Source organism: Aphanomyces astaci, assembly GCF_000520075.1.
Source record: "Aphanomyces astaci strain APO3 unplaced genomic scaffold supercont1.15, whole genome shotgun sequence".
Classification (NCBI taxonomy): Eukaryota; Oomycota; class Saprolegniomycetes; order Saprolegniales; family Verrucalvaceae; genus Aphanomyces; species Aphanomyces astaci.
In genome coordinates, this window is record NW_009798278.1 from 169862 (window position 1) to 180937 (window position 11076).

Consider the following 11076-nt stretch of genomic DNA (forward strand, 5'->3'; position numbering starts at 1 on the left):
CTTAAGTTTCCAAAGCGCTGGTTGGATACCAAGATCGGTGTAACGGTCTGGATTTTACAAAGTTTAGACGGATTTGATTGGTCCCTCGAAATACATTTGTGCCCAATCACCGTTACGAAACAATGCAATTTTCTAGAAAGGACAGCACGGGGTTCCGCAAGATCTTCATTCTTGCAACTCATAAAGCGAGAATAACTACCCGTAGGATCACTTCTCAATTTCCCATCGACAGCACACACCATGAGCTCCCGCAGCGCCCGCATCACCAACAACAGCGGTAACTTTGCTACTACGTCGCCCTCAATGGCGCTATACTCTTGGTGCGACGCCTTGGCAGCGACTGCACTTCGCCGACCAGCAGTTGCAGTACCTCGTCCCAGTGTTTCCAACACCCGGACCATGCATCGTGCTGGCCGCACTTCAAAACAAGTGATGCCTCCACGAAATGCGCTGAAGAAACAACAGGAATCCATGGCCAAGTCACGAGCGAGTAGTGTAAAGGGCAGTGGTGGCGCATCCAAGTCAGTGGCTTACAGCTCCATCATGCAGCAAGCAAAGTTGGCCACTGCATTCCTTTGCGTCGTGCCCAAGCTCATGTGAATGACCTAGGATATGTATGCAGGTGGGGATGGCCCGTTAATTAGCCTAATTTAAAGATACGATTGCTTTTCAATTCACTCTCAACTGTGCTACCGATACAGTAAGGAGCTGCTTGCAGAGTAGTTGTGACATGCATCCTCCTTGATTCGTCTCTCTGGCTCGCACAAACTCCTTCAACCTGCTATGTACAGTGTGTTGTTGCCGTTGCCATTGAATTCACAGACCAGATATACAGTCACGTTCGCGCGTGTGCAACTTGACATCCCCTGTGGCGCCTCTTCGCCTGTGACTCGCAAGTGATCATGTTGGCGTGTTTCGCAGCCCAACACAACACTTAGGGTATCGTACTGGTTGGTAGAGTAGTGCCACTAGCAAATAATCTACCTATGTTGGACACGTCCATATGTAGATCTGTATCGCCAGCCAGGGCCACCTGGCCGGTCAGCATCGACGTGGCGCTAAGTACTTCCTTCATGTGCCAATACACATGCGCCTTGGACCGCCAGAAGTATAAGGACCTTCCGTCGGTGGTGCAGTCCTTTGCAACCCCCCGCTCTTCGTCTGACTCGGACACTGCTTCACGTTGCAATCTTATCTTCTAGATCTTACATGCTGTTCCAGGCACAATATTGTGTGTATACGAATTGCAAGTTCTTTCACAAGCACAAATCCTAGTTAGATTCAGCCACGACCACAACTATCCATTTCGTCGTGACTTTTTAACCTTCGAATTGTAAGAAAATGTAACCAGGACATCATGCATATGCTTGTCGTGAACTGGATACACACCGCTTGACGATGTAACGGGACCCAATCAGAGGGCGCCATCAAGTGAAACACACGCACCAACGTTCGGTGAGCCACTTGGCGGATTGTTGCTAGACAAAGGTTGTTGTTCTCCGTCGCAAAGAACGTCCCAAGTGCCACAAGTCAATTCGCTCCGGCCTGCCTACGTACCTCTCCGACATGCCCTCGCCTTCTGCTGCCTCGTCCACTTCAGGTCTCTACGACTGGTGTGACATCGCGGAGGTGGCAGCGGCGCAGCGCAAGTCCATTTCGCGCAAGGTCAACGCGACGACGTTGCTCGCGTCCAAGGCGTCGAAGAAGTCCAAGAAGCATGCCATGCCATCGACTCGCACGACCTTCCGCCAGCAGCATGAAGCCATGCAACGTCGCCACTCGTCCCATGCCAAACCTTCGTCCACTTCGTTGTCCATCATGTCTGCTGCCGCGAGCCGCTTCGAGTCGCATCTGAGTGCCGCGGCCACGGTCTTTGCGCCGCAGCTCCCGCGCTTGCTCTAACAAGCCAGCCAACAGACGACGCGATATGTCTAGTTCGTGGATGGTGAACATGAATTCGTCCTGGCTAGTTTTTCATTTCGGTGTGATATCTTGTCGCAGCAGTCGTAGTCGCTTCCTTTACTCTAAAAATATTTATAAACATTGACCGTGCCGTGACTACGACTAATCTTACCAGCGTTCTAAGGATAGCGTAAGTTACAACATGAAAAGTCGTTTTTGCGCCCTTGTGACGACCGCTGCATGTATTCAATACAACTAAAGTCCATCAAAACCATCAAAATCGTGTAATCGAGATGATTACCCTCGATAAACTTGTCGTCGTAGCAATGTCGTGGTAAAAATAGCCGATATAGGGGCCTCCATATTCATGATCAGCGAGATTTATGCAAGGATGTCGATCTATTATTCTTCATTGATTGAGTATTCATCGACCAGTTCGAGTGTCGCCTCGACTATTGCATCTTGCAAGTGGCCAAGGGAGTCGCAACAAGGGCTTCGTCGCTTGGTAGCCTCCGTCATGAAGTCCATAGAGCGCAATGCCCCCGTTGCCCCCCTTACGCCCCAACCCGGGGACGGTTTGTCGAAAAAAGGTCAAGCCAAGGCGAAACAGCGTGGGGACTTAGTGTCTTTTCGTCATCTCTTCCGCTACGCCGACCGCACCGATGTCCTCTTGATGGCCGTGGGGACAATCGCAGCGATTGCAACCGGGACCTCGCAACCGCTTCGGATTTTGCTCTTTGGCAACGTTGTGACCACGTTCAACCCCGTGGACGGGGTACGTGTATAGCAACATCATTTTAGATGGCGGACTCATATTGATTGATGTCCCCCTAGTCCTACGACCACATGCTGCATGAAGTGTCCAAGATCTCGCTCAGTTTTCTCGCGATGGGCCTGGCTGTCGTCACGACGGGCTTCATCCAAGTGGTGGCGTGGACGTACACGTCGACGCGTCAGTCCGAACGCCTTCGCTTGGCGTACATCACGGGCATCCTCAAGCAAGACATTGGCTGGTTCGACGTCAACAATCCGCAGTCACTGGCCACCAAGATCACGGAATCCGTGCTGCTCATTCAAGACGGAATGGGCAGAAAGGTTGGCGACTACTGGAACTGCATCGCCATGGCGGTCGCCGGAGTTTCGATCGGGTTCAAAAGCGGGTGGAAGCTGTCTGCCGTCGTGGTCGCGTTCCTTCCCGTGCTCGTGCTAGGATTGGCGTGCATGATGAAAACCACGGCGCGAGCTGTCCAAAATGCAATCAAGGTAGACAGATCTATCGATCCATCCATTCATTTTTTTATTAAGAGTAAGTGCAACATGCGCCCAAGTGATGACGTTTGTGGCATCCGTGCTCACAACCTCGTTCATTTTCTGGCAGGCATATAGCCAAGCTGGAGCTGTGGCCGAAGAAGCGCTCGCCAACATACGCACGGTCCACGTGTTCAATTCGATTCCCGCCACGTCCGCCAAGTACAACGACGCGCTTCAATTGGCCGAGGCGGCGGGGATCAAGAAAGGCCTCATGACTGGCATCGGCGGGGGGTTTACGTTTATGATGATCTTCACGACGTACGCGGTCGCCATCTCGTACGGCGCGGTGCTTGTGGCGACGGATAACTTGACGCAGCCAGGATGCATGAGCGACTGTTACGACGGCGGCAAAGTGCTCACGGTGTTCTTTGGGGTCATCATGGGTGCCATGGCGCTGGGCCAGGCGAATCCGAGCATGGAAGCGATCGTGTCGGCTCGCGCGGCAGCCTTTGAAGCGTACGGAACGATCGACCGGCCGTCGAAAATTGACGCGCTGACTACGGACGGCGCCACGTTGAGCAGTGTGGAAGGTCGCATCGAGCTGATTGAAGTCGAGTTCCAGTACCCGTCGCGGCCCCACATTCCAGTGTGCAAGGGGTACAGCCTCACGATCGAAGCGGGGGAGAAAGTTGCCCTCGTGGGCCCCAGCGGCAGCGGCAAGAGCACGATCGTGTCCCTTGTTGAACGTTTTTACGACCCGATTCACGGCGTCGTCCGTCTCGACGGGGTGGACCTCAAGACGCTCAACCCCCGCTGGCTACGGCAACAGATTGGGCTCGTGGGGCAAGAGCCGTGCTTGTTTGCGGCGTCGATAGCCGTCAACATTGGACACGGCAAGCCCGGGGCGACCATGGAAGAGATCCGCGACGCGGCCAAGCGGGCCAACGCGTTGGAGTTCATCCAATCATTTCCGCTAGGGTTTGATACACTCGTGGGGGACCGTGGCACGCAGTTGTCGGGCGGACAAAAGCAACGCATTGCCATCGCCCGGGCGATCGTCAAGAACCCAGCCATTTTGCTGTTGGACGAGGCCACAAGTGCGCTGGACACGGAGAGCGAGCGCATCGTGCAGGCGTCGCTGGATGCATTGCTGAACGACCGAAAGCGAACAACCATCATCATCGCCCACCGGCTCGCGACAATCCGAAACGCCGACCGCATCGTCGTGTTATGCGAAGGCAAAGTCGTCGAACAAGGGTCGCACGAACACTTGATGCAAATCGACCAAGGGCAGTATCGTATGCTCGTGGACGCCCAGTCTCGCAAAAGCCCCCGAAAGGCAAGCAATGCCGTCATGAAACTGACGTCTTCTGTGGACGACGATGTGGCCGCATCCCCCACGGAGATTCCTGTCCCGGTTGCGGCGACCACGTCCGCTCCAGCGTCGACGCCATCCTCCCCCAAGAAGAAGAAGACCGCCAACCAGGTGCCGTACGGTCGTATTTGGACGATGAGTCAACCGGAAGTGGGGTACTTGGTGATGGGCTCGATGGGGTCGTTGATCACAGGCGCCACGTTTCCCCTGTGGGGATACCTCTTGTCGAGCTGCATCGTGCTATTTTTCAATTTCAAACTCACCGCCGACGAAATGAAGTTGGAAGGGCTCAAATGGTCCGGGTACTTTCTCATCCTTGGCGCGACCTACTGCGTTGGCAACGTAGCCCAGAACTACGGGTTCTCGGTCGTGTCGGAGCGCCTGACGACGCGGCTGCGGGCGTTAGGGTTTGCCGCCATGTTGCGCCAAGAAGTCGGCTGGTACGACTTCCCCGAGCATTCTGCCGGCGCTTTGCAGGCCAGTTTGAGCACGGACTGCGCGCTGATTCAGAAAATGTCGGCGGATTTGCTCAAAAACGTGCTCAACGTTGTGGTGTGCCTCGTGATTGGGTTTACGATTGCGTTCTACCACAGCTGGCAAATGACGTTAGCGCTCCTGGGGGTGTTTCCTCTGATGGGGTTTGCCTCGAAAATGCGCGCCAAGTCGTTCAACCCCCAAGTCAAGGAAGACGAAAACGAAGGCGACGTGATGGCTGGCGCGCTGCTCTCGGAAGCGATCGGGTCTATCCGGACGGTGGCATCGTTCGGGATGGAGGACGTGATTCAAGCCCACTTCACCAAACTCGTGGCCATGGCCGGGGCCGACAATCGGCGCGCGGCGCTGTCGATGGGATTTGTATTCGGCCTATCTCAAGCCATGATGTTCTTCGCGATGGCGTTTTTGTTTTGGTTTGGGGGGTACCTCATTAGCCACCGCATCATTGTGTTTGCCGACATGTTTTCGGTGCTCATGTCCCTCATGATGAGCAGTTTTGGGCTGGGTACGGCCGCACAGGCGCTGGGGGGGATGGGGAAGGCCAAGCAAGCCACCGCCAACGTGTTCGCGATCGTGGATCGAGTGCCTGCTATTGAATGCATCACCAATGACGGTGTCAAGCCAACACTAGTCGTGGGACGAATTGAGTTCCAAAACGTGCAATTCGCCTACCCCAGTCGCCCCGACAGTTTGGTGTACAAGGATTACAACCTGGTAATCGAGGCCGGCACCACGGTGGCGCTAGTTGGATCCAGTGGCAGTGGCAAAAGCACCGCCATCGGGCTCTTGGAGCGCTTTTACGATCCGTATGCTGGCCGCGTATTGTTTGATGGAGTGGACATCCGCACCCTCAACTTGACCTGGCTTCGCGAACACATTTCACTGGTGGGGCAAGAGCCAGTGCTGTTTGTGGGCACGATTGCCGATAACATCGCGACGGGGAAGCCGGGATCATCGCAAGACGAGGTTGAAAAGGCCGCGCAGATGGCCAACGCCCACGATTTTATTCAGCAGTTCCCTGAAAAGTACAACACCCAAGTTGGAGATCGTGGCATTCAGGTACACAACTATATATTTCAAAGCCTTCTAAGTCCATTCGATATGTGTAGCTCTCGGGGGGGCAAAAGCAGCGGATAGCCATTGCGCGGGCCATTTTGCGAGACCCCGAAGTCCTTTTGCTTGACGAAGCCACGAGTGCGTTGGACAACGAAAGCGAGCGAATTGTGCAAGCGTCACTGGATGCGCTCTTGGACATGAAGAAGCGGACGACGATCGTCGTGGCCCATCGACTCACGACCATTCAAAGCGCCGACCTCATTGCGGTGGCCCACGATGGACGTATCGTCGAGCAAGGCACGCATACCGAGCTCCTGGACATTCCGTCGGGGTTGTATCGAACTCTAGTCGCTCGACAAGTCGATGGGAATGCAAACCCTGCGACCACCACGTCCGAAGAGTAGCGTTACAGCACTAGTCGTAGAGTTGAGAGCTTTATTTTTACACGCGTACATTTAATACTTCATTTCTCATTCAACGATACTTCGAAGTACTACCGGTAGTAATTATTTGTGTTCGTACGTGACTCTGTCATCGAAACACAACAATTGCTGGCGATGCGACGATTGACTGGCTCAGAATATTTCGAACGTTCCCGAAGAGCAAAGTTCTTTTTTTTCACCTGACATAAGTCAAAGTTTCCATTTGCAAGCATCAAATCGCCCAGATGGAAGATGTACCAGGGTCCCCCTCCAACCACAGCACGAGGCTCCGCTTTTATTCTTTCGACAACCGTGACATTGGCATCGCCTAAACAGGGGCATCAGTGTCAAGTTTGTTGTTGCAGCTGCAGCCTGTGTCCTGATGGTTGCGTACGTGGCATCTTCTCGTCCATCCATCCCGTGGCCGCGCGAGGTCACACCTACGTTTTGCGACACCACGTACCACGAATCTGGCTACATCAAACTGCCACACAAGGCGAACGACCAGTACTTTTACTGGTACTTTGAGTCTCGGTCCAACCCTACCGACGACCCCCTCGTACTGTGGCTGGAGGGGGGGCTGGCACGTTTTCCATCTGGGCCTTGTTGAATGAAAACGGGCCGTGTTCCATGGCGAAGACGGCAACAGCACCCACTTCAACGCGCACTCGTGGACCAACCACGCCAACATGATTTGGATCGATCAGCCCACAGGCGTGCGGTTCTCATTTAGCGGGGGCCACGACGACCACATCGAAGTGGACGTCGGCCGCAACGTTTACGAATTTCTCCTAGGGTTTTTCCAGGCACATCCAAAACTCCAGGCGAATCCGTTTTACATTGCCGGGCAGAGTTACGGGGGCCAATACATGCCTGCAGTCGCGGCGTACATCCTTCAGTCCCAAGACGCCAACACCACTGCGATTCGAATCAATTTACAGGACATTACGATTGGCGACGGACTCACAGATACGGTCACCCAGTACCCCCTCCTTGTCAACATGGCGGTTGAGAACTCGTACAACATCACGCTAGTGTCCCCCGCTCAACTCGAGAAAATGCAAAACGATGCCGTGCACTTAGCAGCTCTTGTGGCCCAATGTTAACTGCCCAACCAGACTCAGGCGTGCTTGGATACAGACGACTTTTGGGACGCCAACCTCTTAGAGCCCATGATCACCATCCCAACTCAAAATCCGTACGATTTCCGCCAAGTGTGCGAGGTGGACGTGTGTGACGGTCTTGGCGGACCGAAAACGACTCGGTTTTTGAACCAACCGTGGGTGCAGCAGCAACTCCACGTCCACAAACCGTACGCGATGAGCAACGCGACGGTCCTGGAGGACTTCGCCGTTGACGAAGAAAAGAACGCCGTGCACTTTGTCGCGAGTGTCCTCGCCCGGGGGTTGCGGGTGCTGATCTACGCCGGGGACGCTGATCTCATTTGCGACTGGAAGGGGGACGATGCGTGGACAAGGAAGCTCCAGTGCTCGGGCCACGATGGCTTCAATGCCGCGAGCGTGACGCCATTCTTGGTCAATGATATCGTAGCTGGAACCGTCCGAGCTGCGAATGAGCATACCTTTGTGCGAGTGTTCAACTCGGGCCATTGCGTGCCACGAGACCAACCGGCGGTGTCGGCCACCCTCATCAATCGATTCCTCCAGAATGAAACGCTGTAGCAATATGTACTACCCCCAATAAATCAACTACCCTCCTTCGATTCGTGTGACGGGCAGCAGGCAGCAGTACAGTAATAAAAGCGTTAATATGCAAATATATCCATGGGGGGTGCACTGTGGTGGATGGCCTACACACTGGACACAGTCCAAAGCAACATGATATTACGTTGAAACTTGGTGGCATGGAACGCCATTGGAAACCAAACTACTTCAATGTACAACACGACTACGATGCATATTTCTTGCCCAAATCGCCCAGATTTAGACGCTTGGGTGTTCCTTGTCCAAGGGAAAATGGTTGAAAAATCGGTTGATGAGTGCGAGCGACACTTCCGGTTGGTCGGTGGGCACCATGTGACCGGCGTTGTACACGCGGACAAAGCTCAAGTTTCGGCTGGATCGGACTTGGCCGCCGTTCTTGCCGTTGACTGTGAGCGGTTTGACTTGAGCGGCATTGAAACTAGCTTTGCCGGGCCAGTCGAGCTTTTTGGTCCACGCTTCGTTGCCGATCCAGTTGCACATGAGGTCGGCGTCTCCTGCGTAGATGAGGACCCGGACGCCCCCCGCCAGCAACCCGGGCACGACCTGCACGTAGTTCTTCATAAAGTCGACGGAAAAGTCCTGGGACACTCGGCGGGACGCTAACGCCCAAGTCTTGTTGACGTGGAGCTTGGCTTGGACGGCGGGCGAATTCAGAAACGCGAGGACGTTCTTCATACGGTCGATGCAGCCGTTCGTACAGTCTTCGCGGATGTCGTACCGGTTGCGCTTGGAGTCCCTGGTCAATGGATCGATTGCAAGCTCGCTCCATGCTTCCACGGCTCGAAGGCACGTTTGGGTTTCGTTTACAGGCGACTGGCATGCCTCAACTAGTTTCCCTACCGCTTTGGCCGCTTCTTTCAACGCAGGAACATCGGCCGGGGGCACCAACGTGATGTTGTACGCGTTGTCGACCATATCGGCAGTGTACGGAATTTGAGTCACGGTGTCTGTGAGCCCATTGCCCACGGAAATGCCCTTCAAGTTGATATGCACGTCATCGTTATCGGGCGATTGGTTCAAAATGTAGTGGGCGGCGGACGGCACGTAGTGGCCCCCGTAGCTTTCGCCTGTGATGAAGAACGGATGGGACTTGAACTTGGGGTTCTTCTTCAGAAACCCTTGGAGGAAGCCGTAGATGTTGCGCCCCACATCCTCTTCGTTGTGGTCGTCGTCCTTGTCATCGCCGACCGAGAAACCCACACCCGTGGGCTGGTCCAGCCAAATCACGTTGGCATGGTTGGTCCAGGAATGCGGATTTCGCACCGTGTTCAAGTCGGCGTCGATAGTGCAAGGGCCGTTTTCAGTCAAGAGCGCGAAAATGGACGACGATCCAGGACCACCCGTGAGCCACAGCACCAGCGGGTCCGTCTCGGGGTTCGAACGCGACTCGAAGAACCAGTAAAAGTACTTGTCGTCCACCTTGTGCGGCAGTTTGATGTACCCAGACTGCTGCTTGGTGACGTCGCAAAACACAGAGTTGTTCACCACCGCCAAGTTGGACACTGGAGCCACGAGTGCAGTCGACGATTGATGACTGGTTAAGATCGTGCCGACAGTCGCCAACGCACCGAGGACCCCAACGGCATACAGCACCAATTTCGAGCTGGCCTTGGCTTTGCGAGGCTTGGTCACAACGTGGAAGAGCGGGGTTTTCTCAGAGCTCATGGCGATATCGCAGTCCAGGAGAAATGGTGAAGTGACTTCCTCTGAAAGAGTAAACGAGCGAGGTGGAATGTTCAATCAGATGCGCGCTAGTGTTGAAGGGCCAAAACCGGCCATCGTGATGCTCACTTCAAATATAGTACATAGTGAGTACTTCCCACATTATACATAGTATAAGTTTAATGTTACATTGCATGTATAGTGCTATTATTGCATGCTACATACTTTCAAATGAGAGTTTAGTGACGTTTGGGGTGTCAATATACAGTAAGACTATAATACAGCAAGTTCATCGAGTATGGACAAACGCTCGACTTTGGTAAGGCGTTCGCCCCCCCCACGAATCATCGTCGAAATGAACTCTGACCACCAATGCATGTTTGATGATACAATAGTGTTGTATCTACACCACCACTTCGTCCTGATTACTATCAGTAACGTTAATAAATTTTTTGTATTTTTATTGTAAATTGTAACTCCAGTAACTCGGCACAGCAAGTGCGGAGTTAAGCAAGAACTTACTGTACTATCAAAAGAAAGCGAAATGAACTGTGTCTCAGAAACGCGATTACTAGTAGATTTTAGATTTATAATGCGATGGCCTGCGAAATCAGATACATTTACCAATCAACCAGCATTCCTCAAAATGTAGGTCCCTAACAATCAACCAGCATTCCTCAAAATGTAGGTCCCTAACAACCAGCATTCCTCAAAATGTAGGTCCTCAAAATTTTCCACACTTCGAAATACTGTACTAGTTAGTAACTGTAAGCTTACTACTGTTGAAGATACAAGTCAAGTTTGCCAGCTCGATCAAGTCCGAATTCTAGAAGAAAAAAGAAATCGACCTTTGTAGAGCATGATTAGTATTTTCACAACTAGCGTAATCATTCATGTCGAATGAACATAATGAATTACTTTCCATTTTGCTAAGAATTTGCAGAGTTCTTTTAACTGTTTTCAATTGGTTATGAGCCCAACCGACGCTACCGACGCCCCTTTCAAGATCAACAAGTTTGACGGAACGAACTTTCATCTGTGGAAGTTCAAGATGTCCATGATCCTGGAAGAGAAGGACCTTTGGGATGTCGTCATTGGAAACGAAAAGTGGGAAGACCAGCCCGACGATGCTGCTCGCATGAAATTCGTCAAGCGAATGAAGAAAGCGTTTGCCATGATATGCCTCTGC

At 53.0% G+C, this 11076-nt stretch overlaps 8 protein-coding genes across 10 annotated transcripts; 7 read left to right on the forward strand and 1 right to left on the reverse strand.

Moving 5' to 3' along the window:
• Window positions 1-156: 156 nt before the first annotated feature.
• H257_07278 (hypothetical protein) lies at window positions 157-751 on the forward strand. Its single transcript, XM_009832748.1, has one exon. The coding sequence runs from the start codon at window positions 241-243 to the stop codon at window positions 598-600; it is 360 nt and encodes a 119-aa protein (XP_009831050.1). The 5' UTR covers window positions 157-240; the 3' UTR covers window positions 601-751.
• A 560-nt stretch (window positions 752-1311) lies between these two features.
• Window positions 1312-2114, forward strand: H257_07279 (hypothetical protein). The gene has a single exon (XM_009832749.1). The coding sequence runs from the start codon at window positions 1567-1569 to the stop codon at window positions 1900-1902; it is 336 nt and encodes a 111-aa protein (XP_009831051.1). The 5' UTR covers window positions 1312-1566; the 3' UTR covers window positions 1903-2114.
• Window positions 2115-2274: 160 nt separating this feature from the next.
• Window positions 2275-6562, forward strand: H257_07280 (hypothetical protein). Of its 3 annotated transcripts, none has more exons than XM_009832752.1 (4): window positions 2275-2677; window positions 2737-3208; window positions 3281-6082; window positions 6133-6562. In XM_009832752.1, exons 3-4 carry the CDS (start codon window positions 3425-3427, stop codon window positions 6481-6483), a joined length of 3009 nt encoding a protein of 1002 aa, XP_009831054.1. In that variant the 5' UTR covers window positions 2275-2677; window positions 2737-3208; window positions 3281-3424; the 3' UTR covers window positions 6484-6562. The 3 variants fall into 3 exon arrangements, with proteins under 3 accessions (XP_009831054.1, XP_009831052.1, XP_009831053.1); XM_009832750.1 differs by having other exon boundaries at window positions 2737-3165; XM_009832751.1 differs by lacking the exons at window positions 2275-2677; window positions 2737-3208 and having other exon boundaries at window positions 3215-6082.
• Window positions 6563-6883: 321 nt separating this feature from the next.
• H257_07281 (hypothetical protein) lies at window positions 6884-7111 on the forward strand (the record flags this gene model as incomplete). The annotated part of the gene is made up of 1 exon (XM_009832753.1): window positions 6884-7111. One exon carries the CDS (start codon window positions 6884-6886, stop codon window positions 7109-7111), a length of 228 nt encoding a protein of 75 aa, XP_009831055.1.
• Window positions 7112-7190: 79 nt separating this feature from the next.
• H257_07282 (hypothetical protein) lies at window positions 7191-7607 on the forward strand (the record flags this gene model as incomplete). The annotated part of the gene is made up of 1 exon (XM_009832754.1): window positions 7191-7607. The coding sequence occupies one exon, from the start codon at window positions 7191-7193 to the stop codon at window positions 7605-7607; it is 417 nt and encodes a 138-aa protein (XP_009831056.1).
• A 66-nt stretch (window positions 7608-7673) lies between these two features.
• On the forward strand, window positions 7674-8183 carry H257_07283 (hypothetical protein; the record flags this gene model as incomplete). Its single annotated transcript, XM_009832755.1, has 1 exon — window positions 7674-8183. The coding sequence occupies one exon, from the start codon at window positions 7674-7676 to the stop codon at window positions 8181-8183; it is 510 nt and encodes a 169-aa protein (XP_009831057.1).
• Window positions 8184-8307: 124 nt separating this feature from the next.
• On the reverse strand, window positions 8308-9948 carry H257_07284 (hypothetical protein). Its single transcript, XM_009832756.1, has one exon. The coding sequence runs from the start codon at window positions 9888-9890 to the stop codon at window positions 8445-8447; it is 1446 nt and encodes a 481-aa protein (XP_009831058.1). The 5' UTR covers window positions 9891-9948; the 3' UTR covers window positions 8308-8444.
• A 909-nt stretch (window positions 9949-10857) lies between these two features.
• H257_07285 (hypothetical protein) lies at window positions 10858-11052 on the forward strand (the record flags this gene model as incomplete). The annotated part of the gene is made up of 1 exon (XM_009832757.1): window positions 10858-11052. A coding segment is annotated over one exon (195 nt), but the record flags the coding sequence as incomplete, so codon positions are not given.
• Between the last annotated feature and the right edge of the window lie 24 nt (window positions 11053-11076).